This window comes from Dermochelys coriacea, chromosome 16, assembly GCF_009764565.3.
Source record: "Dermochelys coriacea isolate rDerCor1 chromosome 16, rDerCor1.pri.v4, whole genome shotgun sequence".
In the NCBI taxonomy this organism is placed as follows: domain Eukaryota; kingdom Metazoa; phylum Chordata; order Testudines; family Dermochelyidae; genus Dermochelys; species Dermochelys coriacea.
In genome coordinates this window covers 19287181-19306473 of record NC_050083.1, presented here as the reverse complement: position 1 = coordinate 19306473, position 19293 = coordinate 19287181, and the positions used below count along the sequence as shown (strand labels likewise).

The window sequence follows — 19293 nt, the reverse complement described above, 5'->3', positions numbered from 1 at the left end:
CCTTGTAGTGAAACTGGGGTAGAGGAAATGAAAATGCACCAGGGACACATTTGGGCCGTAGCATTTACGCTTTTATCTTATTCTGTTGTGTAATGTAATGTGTAAGGAGCTGATCCTGCGAACTGCTGAGCACCACTGTCTTTGCTAGAACTGGGCCCTATGCCCTTGAGCTTTGATGCCTGGTTCTTGAAGTGTCATAGGATTTGTTAGGTCAGATTTATAGGTAAAAATTAGATCGACCTAGCTACGTCGCTCAGGGCTGTGAAAAATTTTGCGCCTTGTGCGACATTGTTAAGTTGACCCTTTGTAGACGTGGCTAAGTTGAAGGAAGAATTCTAGCGTCGACTTAGTTACTACCTCTCATAGAGATGGATTAACCATGTAGGTGGAAAAACTCCTTCCGACACTACCGCACTACAGTGGCACAGTTGCAGCACCGTGGGTGTGCCGCAGTCCTGGCTGTCCTGTAGACATACCCTGAGATGTGTTGGTAATTTGGAGAGTTCTGAAGGATATTTCACTGATTCTCAGACAAGAATTCAAATTCACTTTAACTCATTCTTAGTGTACACAACACTCCGATAAATAATGGCATTCCTCAGTCATGCACCTGAGACATCCAGACCTTCACTGCTGCTTTTGGGTAGCTCAAAAACCACTAGAAAGAGTTTTCTAAAGTTTTGCAAAGAGAAACAAATTGGCTTCTCAGCCTAACCCCTTGTGCATTGAGTCTCAGCTTACACTGAACTGAGTTATAAACCTCTGGAAAGAGAGTTTGCAAGTTAGACTGAAAAAAAAAAACCCACCCACAACCCAACCCTTTAATCACAATGACATAATTGGGGCCTCTTGGAAATAAAAGGCAGAATTAACACCCCCCCACAACAAAACAAAACAAACAAAAACACCCCCGCCCTGCTATTTCCGTGAAGTAGGGGGTAAACACTGCTCTAAAGTGCATTGAGAACACGTGACAAACACATGCCCCATTAAGGTTCAGATGGTTTAGTTTTGCATTCTGCGGGGGGCATGTTAAGCCGAAAAAGCGCCCAGCCCATCATGGAATGAACTCTTCTCTCTGGGGAAGCAGCAGTCTGGACAACAGGCAACTCGCCCTAGCTGGACGGAGAGCAATTTAACCCACCCAAGGAAACAGAACCGGGGGGAAACCAACCCCCAGAGCTTTCAGATTGCAGTTGGGTTTGAGGTGGGTTGTTTGCTTGGCGCCCCCTAGTGAGCACGACATGCAGGTGAGCAATTTGGGTTTGGATAATCCATGGCAATGCATCCGATGAAGTGGGCTGTAGCTCAGGAGAGCTTATGCTCAAATAAATTTGTTAGTCTCTAAGGGGCCACAAGTCCTCCTGTTCTTTTTTGCGAATACAGACTAACAGGGCTGCTGCTCTGAAACATGGCATCCTGGAGACCTAATCCTCGAGCCACCCTCACGCCCATGTTTGTGCAAGGCGGCTGGGTGTGCTGTAGATCTTGACACTGGCAGGCTGGCTAGTAGCTGTATTGAGGGGACCCTAGACAGGGCTGATTGTTGATAGAGGAGCCAGGAAGCGCTCACGAGCCTAAAATTTAGATTCATCCGCCACCCCCTTTGCAATCCGCAGCTAGGGGTGCGCTGGATGGATCGGAGCGGGTGTTGCTTTCCTGGGAAGGGGATGATTTTAGAAACCAGTTCAGGGTACCACACGTGGGAGGGGGGCACCCGCGGAACACGCACCCCGCTGGGATCCCCCTTCACCCTGCTCCTCTTTGCACGGTCCTGCCCCGCTGCAATGGGTAAGCAGTCACCCCAGGACACGATCCGGATTCCGGACCCCTGCTGAGACTACCCAGAGAGGTAACCCCGGAGGTGACTATTAGGCGCAGGTGGAAAGGCGGGGGAAGATTTCCCCCTCTCCTGGGGGGTCGGGAGAGGCTGCAGGTGGACCCCCCCGGGTAGGGGGTGTTTCCAGCCGCAGGGGGAAGGGGAGGCTGGGTCTTCCTCGGTGCAACGTGGATTCTCCCCCGAACTGCTTTGTGGGTTTCATTCCCGCGGTGCAGGGCTCGGCTCTGATCCTTCCCACGAGCCCATTGGATTCAGAGGCGAGGGGTGCGGCACAGCCCCGGGGGGAAGGAAATGCAAAGGGGCTACAGACCGCGGGCTGGTCGGTCAAGCTGGGGGCAGGGGCTCCGGCGTGTGCGCAGCTACTGTGGGGCAGGCGAGCTCAGGGCAGTTCGCGCTCTCTCCCTCGCTCTGCAAATTCGCCTTCCTAGGAGCGGCAGGAAAAGTAAGTAGGCTGGAAATCGGAGATTGCAACTTCATGGCTGAGCCCCAGCTTTGCAAACCGCTCTGACCAGGGGGCTGCAAAGTTTCGACTCACGTGCGGTGAGGTCCCCCCCGCTTGCTTTGCAATTCGGATTTCTTTGCACGCGCTGTCTGCTGGGTCCAAATTTGTGGGGGAAGCCTCCTCCTTGCAAAAAGGCAGTGATGGTGGTTGGGAGGGAAGGGATGCCCTGGGTTATTTGCAAAATCTGACGCGCTTCTGCAGGAGCGGTTCCCAAAGCGGCAGGATCAGACCCGAAAGGGGCGATCATAGGGGCCAGGTGGGGAGTTTGCGGAGATGCAAGGTAGCAGCATCAGGACTTGCGCCGGCATCACAGATGCCCCTGCACCCAGTCATCCCAGACGCGTGGCTGGATCAGCCGGAAAGAAACTGAGCTGGTGACTTGGCCTGCCCTGATGGAGCCCCTAACATGGGGTCCCCCCCCAGCAGGGCTGCCCTGGGTTACTGGGGCAGCAGCGCGCGCCCACCCCTGCAACAGTTGGCTTGTCTTTTGCAGGGGAGCTCAGAATAGCTCCAGGGGTCTCTTTGACCCTTAGGAAAGGCCCCCCTCTAGCGGCTCTGAGACTGAAATGCCCAAAGGAGGGGAGGCAGGGAGATGGACAGCTCTGTCGTTCAGGAAGTTAGTTGATGGTTGTTGACAGTTGTCTTAAGTGGATGATTGACCTTCAGGGTTGACAATCTTAGCAGAATCCTATAGCGCTTGCAGAAGGAGACACATCTTCCCTATGCGCCACAAGGGCAGACGTTGGATTCATCTCTATTTTTAAAAAATGGTTAATTTAGAAAAAGATTCATTCAAATTCTTAACCAGACACGCCAAAGTTTGGCAAAGTTTGGATCTGAGCTGGGGCTCATCTGAAATTTTTGTCTATCTATCTATCTATCTATTTATCTATCTATCTATCTATCCCTATCTGCCCCGTCTGTCTGTCTATCTATCCCTATCTGCCCCATCTAACTAATCTATCTATCTATCCATCCCTATCTGCCCTGTCTATCTATATATCCCTATCTGCCCCTTCTATCTATCTATCTATCTATCTATCTATCTATCTATCTATCTATCTATCTATCCCTATCTGCCCCGTCTGTCTGTCTATCTATCCCTATCTGCCCCATCTAACTAATCTATCTATCTATCCATCCCTATCTGCCCTGTCTATCTATATATCCCTATCTGCCCCTTCTATCTATCTATCTATCTATCTATCTATCTATCTATCTATCTATCTATCTATCTATCTATCTATCTATCCCTATCTGCCCCGTCTGTCTGTCTATCTATCCCTATCTGCCTCCTCTAACTAATCTATCTGTCTGTCTGTCTGTCTGTCTATCTATCTATCCCCATCCACCCCATCTATCTATCGATCTAATCTTTAGCACCACTGGCTGCAGGATCTTGTCGTAATATGCTTACTGAATATGACATTTCAGCTGCACAGTACTCTACTGCAGAGGCCTGTGGAATACTAATGAGCCCCAGCGCCTGTCCTGGCAGACTGGAGGAAGAATTGCCGTGAGTAGTTTGGGGATCCTTGAGAAAGTTGCTCTGTCTCTTGCTCAAGTCCAAAAGAGTTTGAGTTACACATCTCCAGGTAGGATCAGGGCACTCCCGTGACGGGAACATGACTCCCAGAAGTCCCACATGACGAATGTCAGAATGGATCCTTCAGGAACGTTTTCACTCCCGGAGGTGAATGGGAGCGGTGGGCCTGAACCCTCCTGCGCCACTTAGAAAATAGTCCCCGACACAATGATTCAATAATAGACTTTAGCCGGTTCTTGGGTTTCAGCTACAGAGCAGGCGAAAGTAGCATAGTTGACACACAACATGTGATAATGTTTTCTGTTGGCTCCTGCAGTAGTTTAGGGATCAGCTCTGAGGGCAGGAATTTTAGCGTATATTTTTGGATAGAAGTCAGATGCAACACTGGAATCATATTTGGCTACAGACGCTCATATTACCAGGCTTTGGTGCTTCCTAGCATTTCAGGAGCATAGAACTACATACAGTAGCCTTATATGAACAGAGCAACATACTTTACATTATAAAACTTGAGACACTGTTGAGATTAGAGAGAGTGTGCAGAAATGTATTTTGTTGGGGTTTTGTTGTTCTCGTCACACACAGATTTTTCTGGGACATAAACAGAAAAAGCATTGTTACCCCTGTCAATCATTTTAGAAGAGAGATCAGAGAAAAGACAGTGCTAAATTACAATTTGACAAACAAGCATTAGGCATCTTCTGCAGCTTTCAGGGGTCCTGGCTTCCTTTGTGCATTAAAACGTGTAGAACAGCTCTAATTTGATCAAGGTTGGATCTTGAGCTGACGTTGAACAACCCTGATTTTAAAACACCGTGGAGGCGGAGATACATTCTGATGGGTGGGGGGCAAAACAATCCTGTTTTAGAGTTTTTGATTTTTAAAAACAGAACAAAACAAATTGTCCTTCTGGACCCAGGCCTCTTTGCCACCCCCATGCAGGAAAAACTCTGTCAGTGAAGTTTGGTCGAAGGTCTGAGATGATCTTCGGGGTTTGATTTAGAATGCGGAATTCAGTCTTGTTGAAGAAATACCATTGGCACGGAGGATTATGATTTTACTGAGAATTTGCACCGTGCTCTAGCCTAGGTGAGGTTGGAGGGAATTAGGAGGGTCATCAGACCACCCAAGCCGTTGTAAGATGTCTCCCTGTGCGCTGAGGTGTGCAAAAGAGTTTTCTTTTCTTTCCATTGGTGGTTGACATTCTTATTTCTGTAAATGAACCTAAGCTTGATTCCTTGTGGAGGCCAGCACCACAAATTACTAACTAGAGGGTGAATTTGGTGTAGACAGCCAGCGCAAGGTCTGTGCAGCATCTGAGCAGGTGTTTTGTCACCCAGGGTGGAAAAGATTTTTGGCCCCTTCCCTCCCCCCCACCCAAAAGGGGCAACAAAAGGAGCAACTTGGTGGTGATTTGGCACCAGTAAGGGGGTGGCTTGCCCCATGGGCTGGAGAGCCTAGAGCTAAGCCAGCCCTGAATACAGGATAAGCCCCACCTGAATGGGATCAAGTAATTCCCTATAAAGAGCAGCCGGTGGCTGCAGTGAAGCTCCTTGGGAAACAGAAGATGAAGGAGCTGCAGCTGGCTTGAAGAAGCAGCTGTTGGGAGCAAGTTTGGTTCCTGGGAAGCCATTGAACTGTACTGGGGTTGGGTCAGCATGTGTTAAGGAGTGAACACATACATTGAGCTCCCAGGTGGGGAATGTTTTAATTTTCTTTGGAATGGTGATTGTTTAAGGAGCCCTGGAGAAGGGGAAAATAGAGCCAGGGCACTGCACATGCCCCTGGCCCGGCCACGAGGGGGCGCATGGGAGGCAGCCAACACTATCAATAATCCTAAATACAAACTATTTAGGATTAATCAGACCAAATAGGGTGATGTGATGGTAGCCTCTGTGCCTTTACAAGAAGAGGGAGGTTTGCTCGTCAGCCTTCTGATGGAGTCTGCTCTGCCTTTTTGGGGCCAGGTGACTGTAAAGTCCTTTCTGGCCTTCAAATGCATGGATCTAGTCCACGGAACTGTCAGGGTGAAACTGAGCTCAGGATTTTAACCAGCGTCAAGCCGTCCGTCTCTTTCTCAGTTGCTTCTGTGGGCCATTTCCCTCATGTTCTCTAGGGGCCCAATCCCTTACCTGGGCATCACTGCATTTGTCCTCTTCAAGGATACAACCTGCCTGCTAATATAAGTCCCCTCATTGGCTGTAGCTGACCTAATCCAGCCGCACCTTGAGCAAGAGTGTTTGGAGTGAGGGCCCGTGTTATCTTTTCTATAGCTCTTCCTCCTCTGTTCTGGACCTCACTTCCCCCTCTGCTCCAGACCTTCCTCGCTGCTTCTGACCTCTTCCACGGTACCTCTGGACATAGGATCCAATCCACGAGGGGTTGGTTTCTGTCCCATCACCATTATTAGCCATATGGCCGCCTTGCTCTGCTTTGAACCAGATGCTCAGCTGGCGTTGCACCGGGCTTCAGTGGCGCTATACCAGCTGAAGATCTGGAGAGCTGGAAATTCTTCTAAAGAAGTGCCATGACATGAGCCTGGATCATTCCAATTCTATTTCCAGGCTTGATTTCCCCTTTAACAAGCTTTTCACTATATCAGTGTGACATTTCCCCGTTTCCATGGGGTTGTATCTTATTAAGCTTGTGTCTCCCAATAAAAATGATTTGTTTCAGAGGGTACAGTCAGAAAGGCTGACTCTCTTTCATTGTCATGTATTTGATTTGTTGTTTTTCTCCCTTTAACTTCCATCACCTGGAGGTCAACGGATTGTTTAAATTAGATATCTTTATTGACCCGCTAGAACGCTGCCTTGTGTATTTGCCTTCTGCAAGCAGAATCAATGCCTCTTTGTTCCCAACTTGGTTAGTATTGGCTTTGCAGAGAAAAGATTCAGCCTTCTAAAGCACTGGAGAGGACCCTTGTGTTTAAGAGGGAATGAGACATGATTTCACTATTTCATTTAGTGAGACACGTGTGGCTTTATGATGCCATATATATTGCAGACCTTTGTACTGGCCTCCCTGTCTGGCACTAGTGGCATATTTCAGAATGATACAGCTCAACAAGCCATTTACTTTATTCCTAGAAAAAGAAAAGCTTCTTAAACTTGTGGGTTTAGAAACTTGTGGGGACAGATTTTCAGAGGGTGTAGATCAGCGTAACTTCACTGGCTTCATTGGACCGATGTAGGTTTTTATGGCCAGCAGAAGATTTGACCCAGAAGTATTTAATGTGAATCAGATGCGAAATAACAATAACCCTCTCTAATTTTTTTTAAGCACTTTTACATGGAACACCCTTCAGGCTCAGCTCTATTACCTTCTTTTCTTATCCTTGCTGGTACATGCACAACGGTTTGGTGTCGGAAGGCTGCTGTACATGCTGGATTGTTAGTGTAGAGTGACTTGTGAGCTGCAGGCTGCACAGGTGCTTTGTTATTGTAGGGTTGGTTGTGAGGATTGGCCGGACATACTGGTTTGTTATTCCAGGGTGACTCACTCGTGAGGTCTGGGCTGCACATGCTCCGTTGTCGTTGTAGGGTTACTCGTGAGCAGTGGGTGGTTGGCATTAGTGATGTTTGTTTATTTTAAAACCCATCAGTGGGACTGCTATCCTAATGTTACTAATAGTGCAGTAACAACGAGGCCATGCTAGAGGCTGTACAGACAAATAAGAAATGCCAGTCCCTGCCCCAAAATGCTTAGGGGCTAACGAGACAAAGGAAATATTTTTATCCCTGTGCCAGATGGGGCACCTATAGTGATTTGCCCCAGGTCACACAGGGAGATTTTGGCTGAGCTGGGTATTGAACCCAGATCGCATGAGTCCCAAGCCAGAAACAACACCATGAAATTGTTTTTGCTGCTTCACTTTTAAAACCTACTTAGCTCCCACTGAATAATCGTAAGAGCATATCCCGCATTGCTTTGCTAGCGAACAGCAGGGAAATTCCTAGTCCCTTAGAGTGAAAGTAGCAATACACCTTGCTCCCCTGTGCTGTCTTTTCGATAGGCCCAAAGGGGGCTATTGAAATGTCACCGTCCCAGAAAGGACGCAGCATGGTAAGGTCATTATTCTTTTGGTTCCAGGGTTCCCCACTGAAGAGAGACATGCATTAAGAGCCAGTGCTTCCCACTGAAGAGTGACACCCCTTCATGCCACACAATATCGCACAGCAGGAAAGAAAGAGCCAGCAGAGGACAGGAAATGCAGAGGATCAGCTGCCTCCTCATGGGATTTGTCTTAATCCTTGGTGTGACCAGCACTGAGTGTTTTGCCCGGTCAGGGTAAGCCTCTTCTTTGTCCATCCTTCAGAAGTCTGGCTTGCCGCATGCATACCGCTGGGTTTCTCTGCAAGCCAGAATAAGGACTGGCCTTTCAGGGGGCCAGGCTCAAGGAGACATGAAAGGCCAAGTTCAGCCAGTCTGCTGCACATGAATGAGCCGCTTTCTAGGTGCGGGGACAGGCAAGAGACAACCTTGAAGATTCTTCTTGGGGTAGTGTAGGTGTTTGTTTGTTTGCTGCGTCTATAAAGCAGAAAGCCATCCAAATACATTCAAGCGTATCGGTCTAGGTCCATGCAGCATATACAAAGAGAGTATCTTTGCCACTTGACTTAGGGAGTCAAAAAGCTAAATAGAGCATACACAGCTAAAGATTTCTTATTGTGTCTTTAGTGTACACTCCTGCAGGCATATACCCCCTTCAAGCATAAGTGCAAACACACCACTGACACACCCACCCACATGCATTCACACACACGTACACACTCCAGATGCACCCCCCCCCCCGCCAGTACACATGTATATATGCATGCACACACAAATGACCGGTTCACCACGTTCAATATCCTGCCACAAGTAGCAGCCAATATGAGATGCATCAAACTAGTGCAAAATCTCATACCCCTAAGTCGGCAATGCTGTAGATGGTGGAAAAATTCCTTCCTGACCACCGTGTCAATCAGTTTGTGCCCTGAAGCATGGGATTTGATGTCCCCTATCTGATCATGCATAACTGCTATTATTATTGTAATTAGAGATGGGTTTGAACCAAATCCCTGGATCGAAACACACTTTGAACTGGGGGGAAATTCAGATTTGGACATAAACTGGGCAACAAGCCCTCAACTCTCTAATGGGTCAAAACAGCATCCCAGCTCCAAAGCAAAACTTCCCCCTGACTGCCATCTTAAAATTCAGGGAAGTCTGGATTTGACTCCCCCGCTCCCCCGAGTTAACTCATTTCCCACTAACTTTGTAAATATTGATATCTGGACCCCAGTTTTGTAGTTCTGACCTATCTCGTATGGTTTTACAGTGAGTGACCCAGCCCATTGCTACAATATCGAATCTTTTGCAGTCCTGTAGTAAGGAAGTCCACAAGCTGAATCTCTCTGTCTTGTGCACATGCACATGTATGTGCGTGCGTGCACACACACACAAGGCTGGCTGTTGATATACATACACACACCCAGAGTAGATAGATCTTCATAATAATGTCAGCAAAACTGCCTCTTTCATACCATTAATCCAGCAGGGTGAAATGAGTTATCCTGAATTAATGGAAGGCATCTGGTGTCAGTGTTTCAGCACTTTAGTTCAAGTTTCTAATTTGTCTGGGAAGCTGACACAAATAATCGGGTTTCTTAGTGGGCTTCTACTCCAGAGGCTAAGATCTGTGCCAGACAACATCCAGCTGAACAGAACCTCTCAAGCTGGCAAAAGGGTGCAAAAATCTTTAACCAAGAACTCTTTGGATGTGAAGTTCATGAAACTTTTACATTGCATGTGTGTGCGTATGGAGGGGAGAAGATCCTGATCTCAGCAACCCTGGTGCAAATTTAGAGCTACTTAGTGGAAGGGATTTTACCCCACTGAGCAGAATCTGGTCCTTGCTGTTTTTTCTCATCACCTAGGTGTTGTTTTTCAGTGCTGTCACAGTCTCGGAACGAAAACAAATCAAAGGCCATTTAAAAAGCAAATGATTTTTCTTACAGCGTTGACATGTCCCCTTTAATCTGCTGTTCGGGGGAAAATGATTCCCCCCACTAATTGATTTGGATTCCTCTCCTTTGCACGGTAACTTTACAGCAGCCTGCGTCAGCCTCTGTTCTGAGACCTTGCATGGCAGTCACCCAGCAGCCCTTTCGCTGCAGATACCTGTTCCCGACATTGGAATGAGTGGAATTGTTTTCAGGGAGATTGGAGATGGCCAGCAAGGGCGCCTGGATGCAAACTGTAGAGGTAGCCTTGCAGCTTTGAGGGGAGAAGGGAGCGTATCTGCGAGTGTAGAACCTCGTTGAGATATGTGCAGAATATAAGCTCTCAGTTGCGTGAGGCCCACTGCAGTGGCGCAGGATATAGAGCTGATATTCAAGATATTTACTTGTGTTAAGTTTTGGAAGCCCTATCAGCTCCTCTTCCCAGCTGCACCCCAAAAACTCTGCTCCAGTAAATGAGGAATTAAGGGGGCCTTAGCAATTGCATCTTAACCGACCCTCTGCGAGGTTCTTGGCCAGAGTCTCTGCTACTGGAAATTGGCATAGCTCCATTGGAGGCATGGGGCCATTGACACTAGCTGAGAATCAGGTCCCTCATGGGCCAAATGCAGCCATGGAGTAAGAGGGCACAGTTGCACAGATGGCAGTGGTGTTACATCCTCTTGCACTGGAGCTGGATTTGGCTCCATGGAAGGGTTTTCAGAGCACATTCCTTACCTGCATTCCTACACCTGCCTTCGGGCCTGATTCCCTGTTGCTTTATGCCTGTCGCTTTCGCTTTGTGTGGGACACGATGCCTTCTGTCTAGCCGCAGGGTGTGCTCTGTAGAGATGCAGAAGAGAGCCGCTTCGTATGTGGAGTCCCACGTGCAGCCTGTCTACCAGCCCTACCTCACAACGTGCCAGGGACACTGGCTCTGCAGTTCGTACAGGTGAGGAGAGCAGCCAGCTTCAGGGAATGACGGGCGCCATTGCTGCAGACAGACTGGTGGCATCTGGCATTGCCTGTCTGCTTCAGGGTTGGATTACAGTCTCCGGGGAAGCCGAGGACAAGGATTCACCCAGAGACACAGCATCTCCCCGGGGTGCTTGTTCAGAGATGTATAAGGAGTGATCACCCCTGCACTAAAGGGAGGAAGACCATTCCCCGGTACCCCTGTTGGGAGAGACAGCAGTACTTGAATCTTGGGTGCGGGCATGGCCCCTACTCCTGGGAGCATGTGGGCAGGAAGGGATAGGGAGTTGGCAGAGCCAGGCTGGCACAACAGGGGAAATAAGTGGCAAAGGGATGACCTGGTTTACTCCCTAAGCCTAGGAGCAAGGCGGGGGAAGGATTGTGACTCTCCCCAGGGTGAAGCAGTTGGCTTTTTCCGCACCCCATATGGGCTCAGTCCCTAACTCTTTTCCTGAAACTTATTGCAGAACCACATACAAGGTTGCCTATCGCCTGGCCTACAGGAGGTTTTCCCAGCCCATGTATATGTGCTGCCCCGGATGGAGACGGGCAAATCCCCATGCAGTCGGATGCAACAAAGGTAAATGAGTGGCAGAGAGAGAAGAATATGGATCGTGATGAGATTGCAGCATCTCCCCTTTGGTGCCTTGGTCCTGCTCTCCCTTACACTGGTTTTACACCAGTCTTTTTTCATTGACGTCGGTGGCTTTCTGCCTGATCTACACTGGTGTAAAAAAGAGCAGAAATCAGTCCCATAGCCTTGAGAGGGACAGCTACAGCCTGGCTTGAGCACCAACCTGAGAGTCCGGAGATGGGGATTTTGTTCCTGACTTTGCCATTGACTTGGCAGGGGCCTATCACACCCTCTTGGAGCCTGAGCTCACCCATCCGTAACACAGGGATTGTACCTACTACTCCCACGTTGGCAAAAGGCTTTGAGATCTCTGAATGAAAAGCATTAGCATCATGCTGGTGGGAGTGGTTCTCCTAGTACAGAATGCTGGTGAGAAGGAAACACAGTGCAGCTGGTGGAAAGGAAATACAGCGTAGACAGGGGCTGTTAACACACTGCTGAGGGCTCTCAGCGCCTCTCTGATCATGACCGCTGTGTGCCTCAAAAGCCTATCCAGTCACTGCCCTCATTACCAGATCTGTCTGAAATTAGTGTAATTCTCTCTTGTACTAAGCAGGCACTTTTCCTTCCAACATCCGCCTGTGAGAACAAATCGGTTTCAATTAGCCATTCATTTATAGCCTTGCTTTGCTTGCCTTGTGCATATATCGCTTTATTAGCTTGGCATATACCAGAGGAGAAATTAATAAACCCTTTCCGCATAAATCAGCAGTAATGGAATGGCTCTGCTTTTCGGGGGAAATAGTGATGAACAGCGCAAAAAGAATGCCAAGCACATCAGAGGCTAATCTCTTACTAGATCAAACCAGACTGTGATATACTAAAGCTTCCCAGAGCCTCTCACTGATTGAGAGCTGCTGCAGGTCCCCTCTTCACCCCCCACCCCACTCCCTTCGCAGACTCTAAGGATGTCTTCCTCTTTCCAGGGCTGGAATGGGTTAAGCTACAAATGAAAGACTGTTTATTGCACAAGTGGAAAGGCTTTCCAGGCATCACCTCAATGCCATTCAAGACACTGTCCTAGATCTGTTGCTTCATTTGATGAGCTCCCGGAGTTATTAGCAGGCTATATGAAAATACTGAGTTAGGCTGACCAGACAGCAAGTATGAAAAATCGGGACGGGGGGGGACGATAGAAGAAAAAGCCCCAAATATCAGGACTGTCCCTATAAAATCGGGACATCTGGTCACCTTATACTGAGTTTCTGGGGCTGATTCCTCCTTTCTGATCTGCTCAGGGATCTCTGACCAACTCTGGGCTGGATTGCGAACCTCTTACATCCACTGGGAGCAGCTATTTGCACACGTCGTCTCGTTGCTGGCCCATGGGAGCGAGGTGTTCACACCTTTGCCCTCTGTGAGTCACGGTGGTGTATTCTACTGCTTGTCTCACGCAGAATGCCCGTCAGCCTCACTGGACGTGCCACATGCTGAGCGTAATACAGATCTGGTTCACTATGGAGGCTGTGGCATTCATGGGGTGGGGTCCTCAGCTGGTGGCAAGGGGCCGTGTGACGCTGATCTTAATGGAGCTATGGGTATTGACAGCAGCTGAGGATCCGGCCCCATGGTTTTACTCCCCTTTAACAGTCTCCTGTCTTCTGCTGGCGGCCAGGAACAGTCCATAGCTGTGCTCCGCACAAAGGCATGGACAGGAGTTCACAAGTGTGTAATAAAATCTCCCCGACAACAGGAATCCGCAATGGTGAGAGCACGTGCGTGTGACGGAGGCCCAGACATTTGCCTCGGCAACACGGTGACCGTGCGTTACTGTTTTACAGCCATTTGCAGGTTGCCTTGTCAAAATGGAGGGAGCTGCTCAGCCCCAGACAGATGCTCCTGTGCCCCAGGCTGGAGGGGGAAATCCTGCCAGTCAGGTAACAGCTCTGGTTTCCCTGTTTTGTATTTCAGTATCTTCCCTGGGATTCCCTTTGCCGGGGCGATGGGAGCAGGGCAGGGGGGCAGCGGAATATAGCAGGTGACCTGTAGACGGTGATTTGCTGTGGCTACCAACAATCTCCCAGATAGGCCAGTGGCACTGTGAAGCGCACCCAGGCCTAACGGTTTCCTCTGTTGGCTTTCAGCAGGGAGTGAACCTGAGCCATGCACCACCAACGTCCCAGGCCCGTGGGCTGAGAGAGTAACTCCATGCTCTGTTAGCTGCCAGAGAGTCTTTACACATACCTGCCTGCAGAGGTGGACCCAGCACGCTTACCCCACCCGTGACACCAGCTGCATGGTGCCTCCATTCCATGCTTTGGGTCAGCCCCTCAGATACGTGGGCACTGCCTCTGCAAGGCATCAGCACTGGACCTGGCGCATGTAATGGGCCGTCAGGCATCTTCAGCAGCTTAGTGCTGCCCTAGCCCTTGTGCCTTCACCAATGGTCAGGTCAAGTGCTTGTGCAAAAGACGCTCCCTGCTTCCTCTTGGGTGAGCCCCGTCATTTAGAACAAGGGCTGCCTTCTCAGGGGTGTGGGCATTGTCAATCATGGGCAGCGCTTGGGAAGGGACGATAGGACTGGCTCGCGGATCTGGGCTCTGGCACTGGGTGACTTTGGGCAGGTCACTGAACTTCTCACTGACAGCAAAGGTCTGGGGGCAGCGTGGGGAGGGGAAGCACTGTTTCGTGCCCACAGCTCCCATAGACCAGCAGGGAGGGGGTGAGCCAGCGCCAGCCAAAGGGCTCTGTTGGCGTAACACTGTTGACCCAGCAGAGGGAGGCAGAAACTAGCTTGTAGCTGGCAGATTGAGGTAAGGCATTCGGGCTGCTCGGTGGATGCGGGGGGGGGGGGGGCGCTAGCTGTGGGAGATGCGCTGGAGGCCTTCCCTCCATTCCCTCCTCCTTCTGCAAGTGCCGCGGCTGGATGCCATTGAAAAGCAAACAGGCCAGAGCCTCAGCTGGGGTAAATGGGTGATGCACCCGTGTCAGGGGGGGCACTCGGCTGCTTTACACCACTTGAGAATCTCTCCCTAAATGGCATTTCCCGCTCACTTTATTAGAGAGGCCTCATTTGCGTTCTAGGCCTTGCTGAGTTACACCTCGGGAGGCCTGCAAGGTGTTGCCGCCGTTCTAGGTACAGCGCAGCTCAATAAAATCTATTCGTGGTGCAGGCGGCGATTTTGCAGCCCGCGACGCAGCGGAGCTGGGTCGCCTCTCGCTTACCACGGTGTAACACAGGAGTAACTATGGAGTCAAATGGTGTAAGACCCCGTCCCAGGCTAAATCAGAGGCCCAATAAGTCCAGTACATGGTTGGAGGCAGATGCCCGACAGGTGTAAATCAGCTCTCTTGAAGCCGGTGAAGCGGCACTAATGTCTACCAGCTGAGGATCTGGCGCATTTGTAATACCAAAGCCTGTGTGTGTGGAGTAGGCACGGCTCACTGGCAAGGCTGTAGTGACAGCTTGGATCCCAGCTCAAGAGATTTTCCTGGTGCCTAGAAGAGACTTGCTCAGGCACAGGGGGGAGCTGTCATGTTCATTTCACTTTTTGGGCATGGCTTTACTAGCTGCCCCCATGTGAGGTGAGGCTGTTTGGGGGACAGACACATATACACACACATACACACACACAGAGCAGTGAACAGTGCTCACCCGAGCGGGGAGCAGGTGGATCCAGCTCCAGAATTAGGGAGCATTCAGATCAGGGGCTTTGTTTTTGCCCCTTGTAGACGTACTGGGCCTTGTGCACGCCGGGGCTACTCCAGTTTTACCTGGTGCAGCATCAGTGGTGTAAAAATGGGAGTAACACAGTGGAGAATTAGGGCCAGGAAATTTAGCTCCTGCTAGAAGAGAGACCCGAGCTGGCTGCGTTGATAGCAAAGGAGATTCTTTACTGGGGCAGCTTGTGTATGCACAGACCCTGGGAGGTTCTCTCTCACTAATCCAGCCAGCTGTCACCGCACAGGTCTCCCCAACTTGTAGCCTGGATCAAGCCGTCTCACAAGGGATGGCTGACTGCTCTCTAGTCCTAGCTGTCCCGCATACGCTCTTTGTGAGGGGCCCATGTCTTGTTGGGTGGTGTCAATCTGCTGTGCTCTGTGCTAACCCTGTCTTCGCAAGGGCTGCTTCCTGATGGCCCGCACCCACCTGAGCCCCTGTGAATTTAACCTCTGTACTTTCAGACGTGGATGAATGCGCTGGCCCGCGCCACGGCTGCAGCCAGCATTGTGTCAACACACCTGGGAGCTATGGCTGTGCCTGTGTGGCTGGTCACAGGCTCTCCGCCGATGGGAAATCATGCCATGCTTCGGCATCACCCACTGACACAGAGACCTCTGCCTTCCCTGCCCTCAATCGATCAGGTAACAGCCACCCCTGCATGGGCTGGAGCTAGTCCCTGGGCATTTTACTGCTTGGCTGGATGTTAATTGCATAACCTTAACCAAAGGGTGTGAGGCAGTGGGGGTCTCTGGGAGCTAGAGCAGGGGTCTGGAAGCCAGGATTCCTGGGTTCGATTCTGACCTGGGCCAGTCGCCCACCCACTTATGCCTCGGCTGTAAAATGGGGCTAATGGCTTGTGGTGAGGTTTAATCGATTACTGGGCGAGACCGCCCCCTCGCTGGTGGGACTTCGGCCTGGCCAGGAGCTGGCTTCCAAAGCCCCTGAGACACCATGGCCAGCGTGGAGACAACGGGGTCAGCACACTGTCACCTTTTCTCGGCGTGGGACTCCAGCGCCCCGAGGACGGGAGTGGCGGCGACGCTGGTGCCGGCCCATTATTACTTTTGGTACGCGCTGTGACACTTCAAACTCGTACCGTGAGTAATAATGCGCTGTGGCCAGCACTGGCGACAGACAGGAGCAGCACGGGGTGGAAGGGCTGCGCCAGCGCGTATGGCTGTGGACGTGATCCCTGGGGCCTGCCTTCTCGGCTTTCTCCTCTCCAGAGCCACCGGGGCAGGGCACCTTTCTGCCTTTGGGGCAATCTTGGCTGTCTCCTCCAGTGTAACTGCAGCATGTTTAGCAATAAGGCTAAGGTTTGGTCAGGGTTATTTTTAGTAAACATGATGCACGGGTCACGCGCAGCAAACAAAAATTCACGGGACCCTGTGACCTGTCTGTGATGTTAGGGTTAGGTGATGGGGAGGAATGAGAGCTGGAGTCCCAGAGGGATGGGAGGGACTGACTGTCTGAACCCTACTGCCATTGGGGGAAGGTGGGGGCACAGCTCTGGATCCAGCGGCTAGGGTGGGGAGTAGCCACGGGGGATAGGGCGCACAGCCCCGGCTCTGGAGCTGGCTGCAGCTGGGGGGCAGGGGCACACAGTCCCAGATCCAGCCACAGGCACACAGCCTCAGCCCCAGCCATGGGTGGAGTGCAACAGCCCTGGGAAGCTGGGGGGAGGGGCACACGGCCCTGGCCCCCAGTGGAAGCTGCAGGATGGGGCACATGGCCCCAACCGCAGCCCCCGGTGGAAGCTGCGGGGCAGGGGCACACAGCCCCAGTTCCAGCCCCAGCTACAGGGCAGGGGAGTGCACGGTCCGGGTTCCAGCTGCAGGGCAGGGGCGCTGAAGCCAAAGAAATCACGGAGGTCCAGTAAAGTCAAGGAATTTGTGACTGCCGTGACCTCCGTGACTGAATCATAGCCGCCTTTGTCAATAATTCTGTGGTGGTACAAGGGGCACAGTTCCACCCACTGCCCCGGCTTTATCGCTAGTGCTATGCAGGAGGCAGAGGGCTGAACGGGATAGAGTCCCACCCTCTTGAGCAAATTCTTTGCTACCCCAGCTGGCCAGCCTTGAGGACCGCAGCGGCACGGCGGACGGTGCTCGAGGAAGGGTGCAGGTGCCCTTTTACTCTTCACACTGGGTAGATACAGCCCCACTGAAGTCAACGGAGCTGGGCCGGCTCGCCTCTGCTGTGGATCCAACCCGTGTTGCTGTCGTCCAAGCCCATGGAAGGGTAGGACAGACCATGCATACACCACAGCCCAGCTTAGCAACACCTGCTCCGTTCAGCGGACGATCAGTGGCTAGTTGTTTGGGCTTTGCGGACGGGGAGCAGGCTCCAGCGAGCTCATTAAGTGAAAGCAAGGCCCTGCTCAATTGCGTGTGCACAAGGACAATTGCTAACACAGGGCATTGAGGCATCCCATTGCTAATTGCACCTTGCTGCAGCCCACTGTTGTGTGCTGGGCGTCAGAGCATTCCTGCTTTGTCAGAGGAGTGCAGCTCTAGGGCCCTGTGGATCCCAGATCCCAAACTGCCCTTTGGAAACCTGCCAAAGCCAAGGAATGAAAATGAATCACTTTCTAAATATCGTTGGCACCTGAGCCTCTCTAAGGAAAAGTGTCAGTGGCTGATGGCCTTCTCTTAATTAATATCCTTTGGCCCTGGAGTAACCTCCTGTGTTTCCACCAAATTAGTTACAGCCAGGCAATAATTCTAAACATTCATCTCTTTCCTGTTCAGAACAAAGGTAATCCCAGTCCCCCCCCCCCGAATCACACACACATTTTGGACCCATGCTTTGCTACCCTGTGAGGGGGAAAAGGTGAACTGATCTCAGGCTGAAGAGCAAAGGCTGGTTGTGAGGTAATGTGCCCATCAGGATTAGGGTTAGAGGCTGGGGCTTGGACAGCTTTCTGTGTTTCAATGCCTTGTGATTTGCTACAATGCAAAGAACTACGTTCTTCAGTAAGAACAGGCATTGCTTGACTATACTAGTAGCCTGGTTGGGGCCAGATCCTCAGCAGGTGGAGGATCGAGCCTGGTGAATCTCTGCCCAAAAAAACCACAAAACAAACCAATATCAAAGGGCCAAATCAACTGCCTAACCCCAGGGAAGTCAGTGGAGTCATAAGCCGAGTGTAGGTTCTGCCCCCAGTTCTCTGTACAACAGGCGTGTAGAGGGGCAGAAGGCACATTCTTGCATGACTAAGATCTTGCCCTGCAGCCATCCCCACAGACAGGACCATCCAGAAGTAAGAATCCCAAAAGCCGAGGCTGTGTGAACACATGGCACAGAGCTCTTCAGGATTGTAAATCCCAGGCCACAAGGGTTTCAGAATAAGGGCAGTTAATTAGCTCACAGGGGTCAGTCACAGGCCCTCCTCAGGGGCTCAACTGCGGGCAGTTGTGTGTTTTCAATCAGCCACTGGTGTCCTGGCTGGTCATTACTGCACAAACCTCTTGCCATAGTTCCTGGATTAGCTGCTGGTAAACTCTCGGGGGGGGGGGGGGATTTCGAGCTAGTACATAGATTGATACGGGGGGAAGCCTGAACTGTCGCTTGTTTTCATTCCTGCATCTGGTCAATGAACAGCTAAGGGAGCATCCTGGTCTCAACAAGCATGTCAGAGGGTGGCATTTGGAGTGGCAGAGCACAGCCAGCTCATTCCTTCACAGTCCACCAGACTTCCGGGTTAACCCTTCGGCTGCTGCTCCGCCTAGGGTTGCCAGTGGCACCTGTCCAGGTTTTCCCAGGATGGCTGGGAAATCCGTCAGGGGCTCAGTCCACGCTGCCAACTCCACCTTTTTAGGTGCTCCTGGGTTTTTTGTGCCTCAGAGGTGGCCGCCCTTGCTCCACCATCACAGCCCTATTTTGAGGACGGTTTGCTTTGAGGGATTTTATTAATTCCTGTGGTGTTTTGCTCATGGCAGGCGCCTCCAGTGAAATGAAGGAAGAAATGCAAGCCCTCAGGAACCAGGTGGAAGTGCTGGAGCAGGTGAGCTCCCGTCAGCGAGTGCAGACAGAGACTAGGCACTTGTACTTCAGCCTGTTTTTGATGCACTCGTAATTCACAGTCAGAAGATTTGGCTCCAGTGTGTCATTGCACAGCTGTTCACATCCAGAATTTTTGCCCTTCG

The 19293-nt window shown here is 51.0% G+C and overlaps 1 protein-coding gene across 10 annotated transcripts in view; it reads left to right on the top strand.

The window, feature by feature from the left end:
• The window catches only part of EGFL7 (EGF like domain multiple 7), a 33828-nt gene that overhangs the window by 7737 nt on the left and 6798 nt on the right, over positions 1-19293 (top strand). For 4 of the 10 annotated variants that reach the window (XM_043499001.1, XM_043499002.1, XM_043499003.1 and 1 more), the window contains 5 exons: positions 7981-10824; positions 11315-11427; positions 13263-13358; positions 15607-15786; positions 19087-19151. In XM_043499001.1, coding sequence (XP_043354936.1) covers positions 10490-10824; positions 11315-11427; positions 13263-13358; positions 15607-15786; positions 19087-19151 — 789 coding nt within the window. In that variant the 5' untranslated portion in view covers positions 7981-10489. Of the gene's footprint in view, positions 1-2055; positions 2283-4877; positions 5584-7980; positions 10825-11314; positions 11428-13262; positions 13359-15606; positions 15787-19086; positions 19152-19293 lie in introns of those variants that run through there. The other 6 variants (XM_038374507.2, XM_038374508.2, XM_038374511.2 and 3 more) reach the window with 4 other exon arrangements.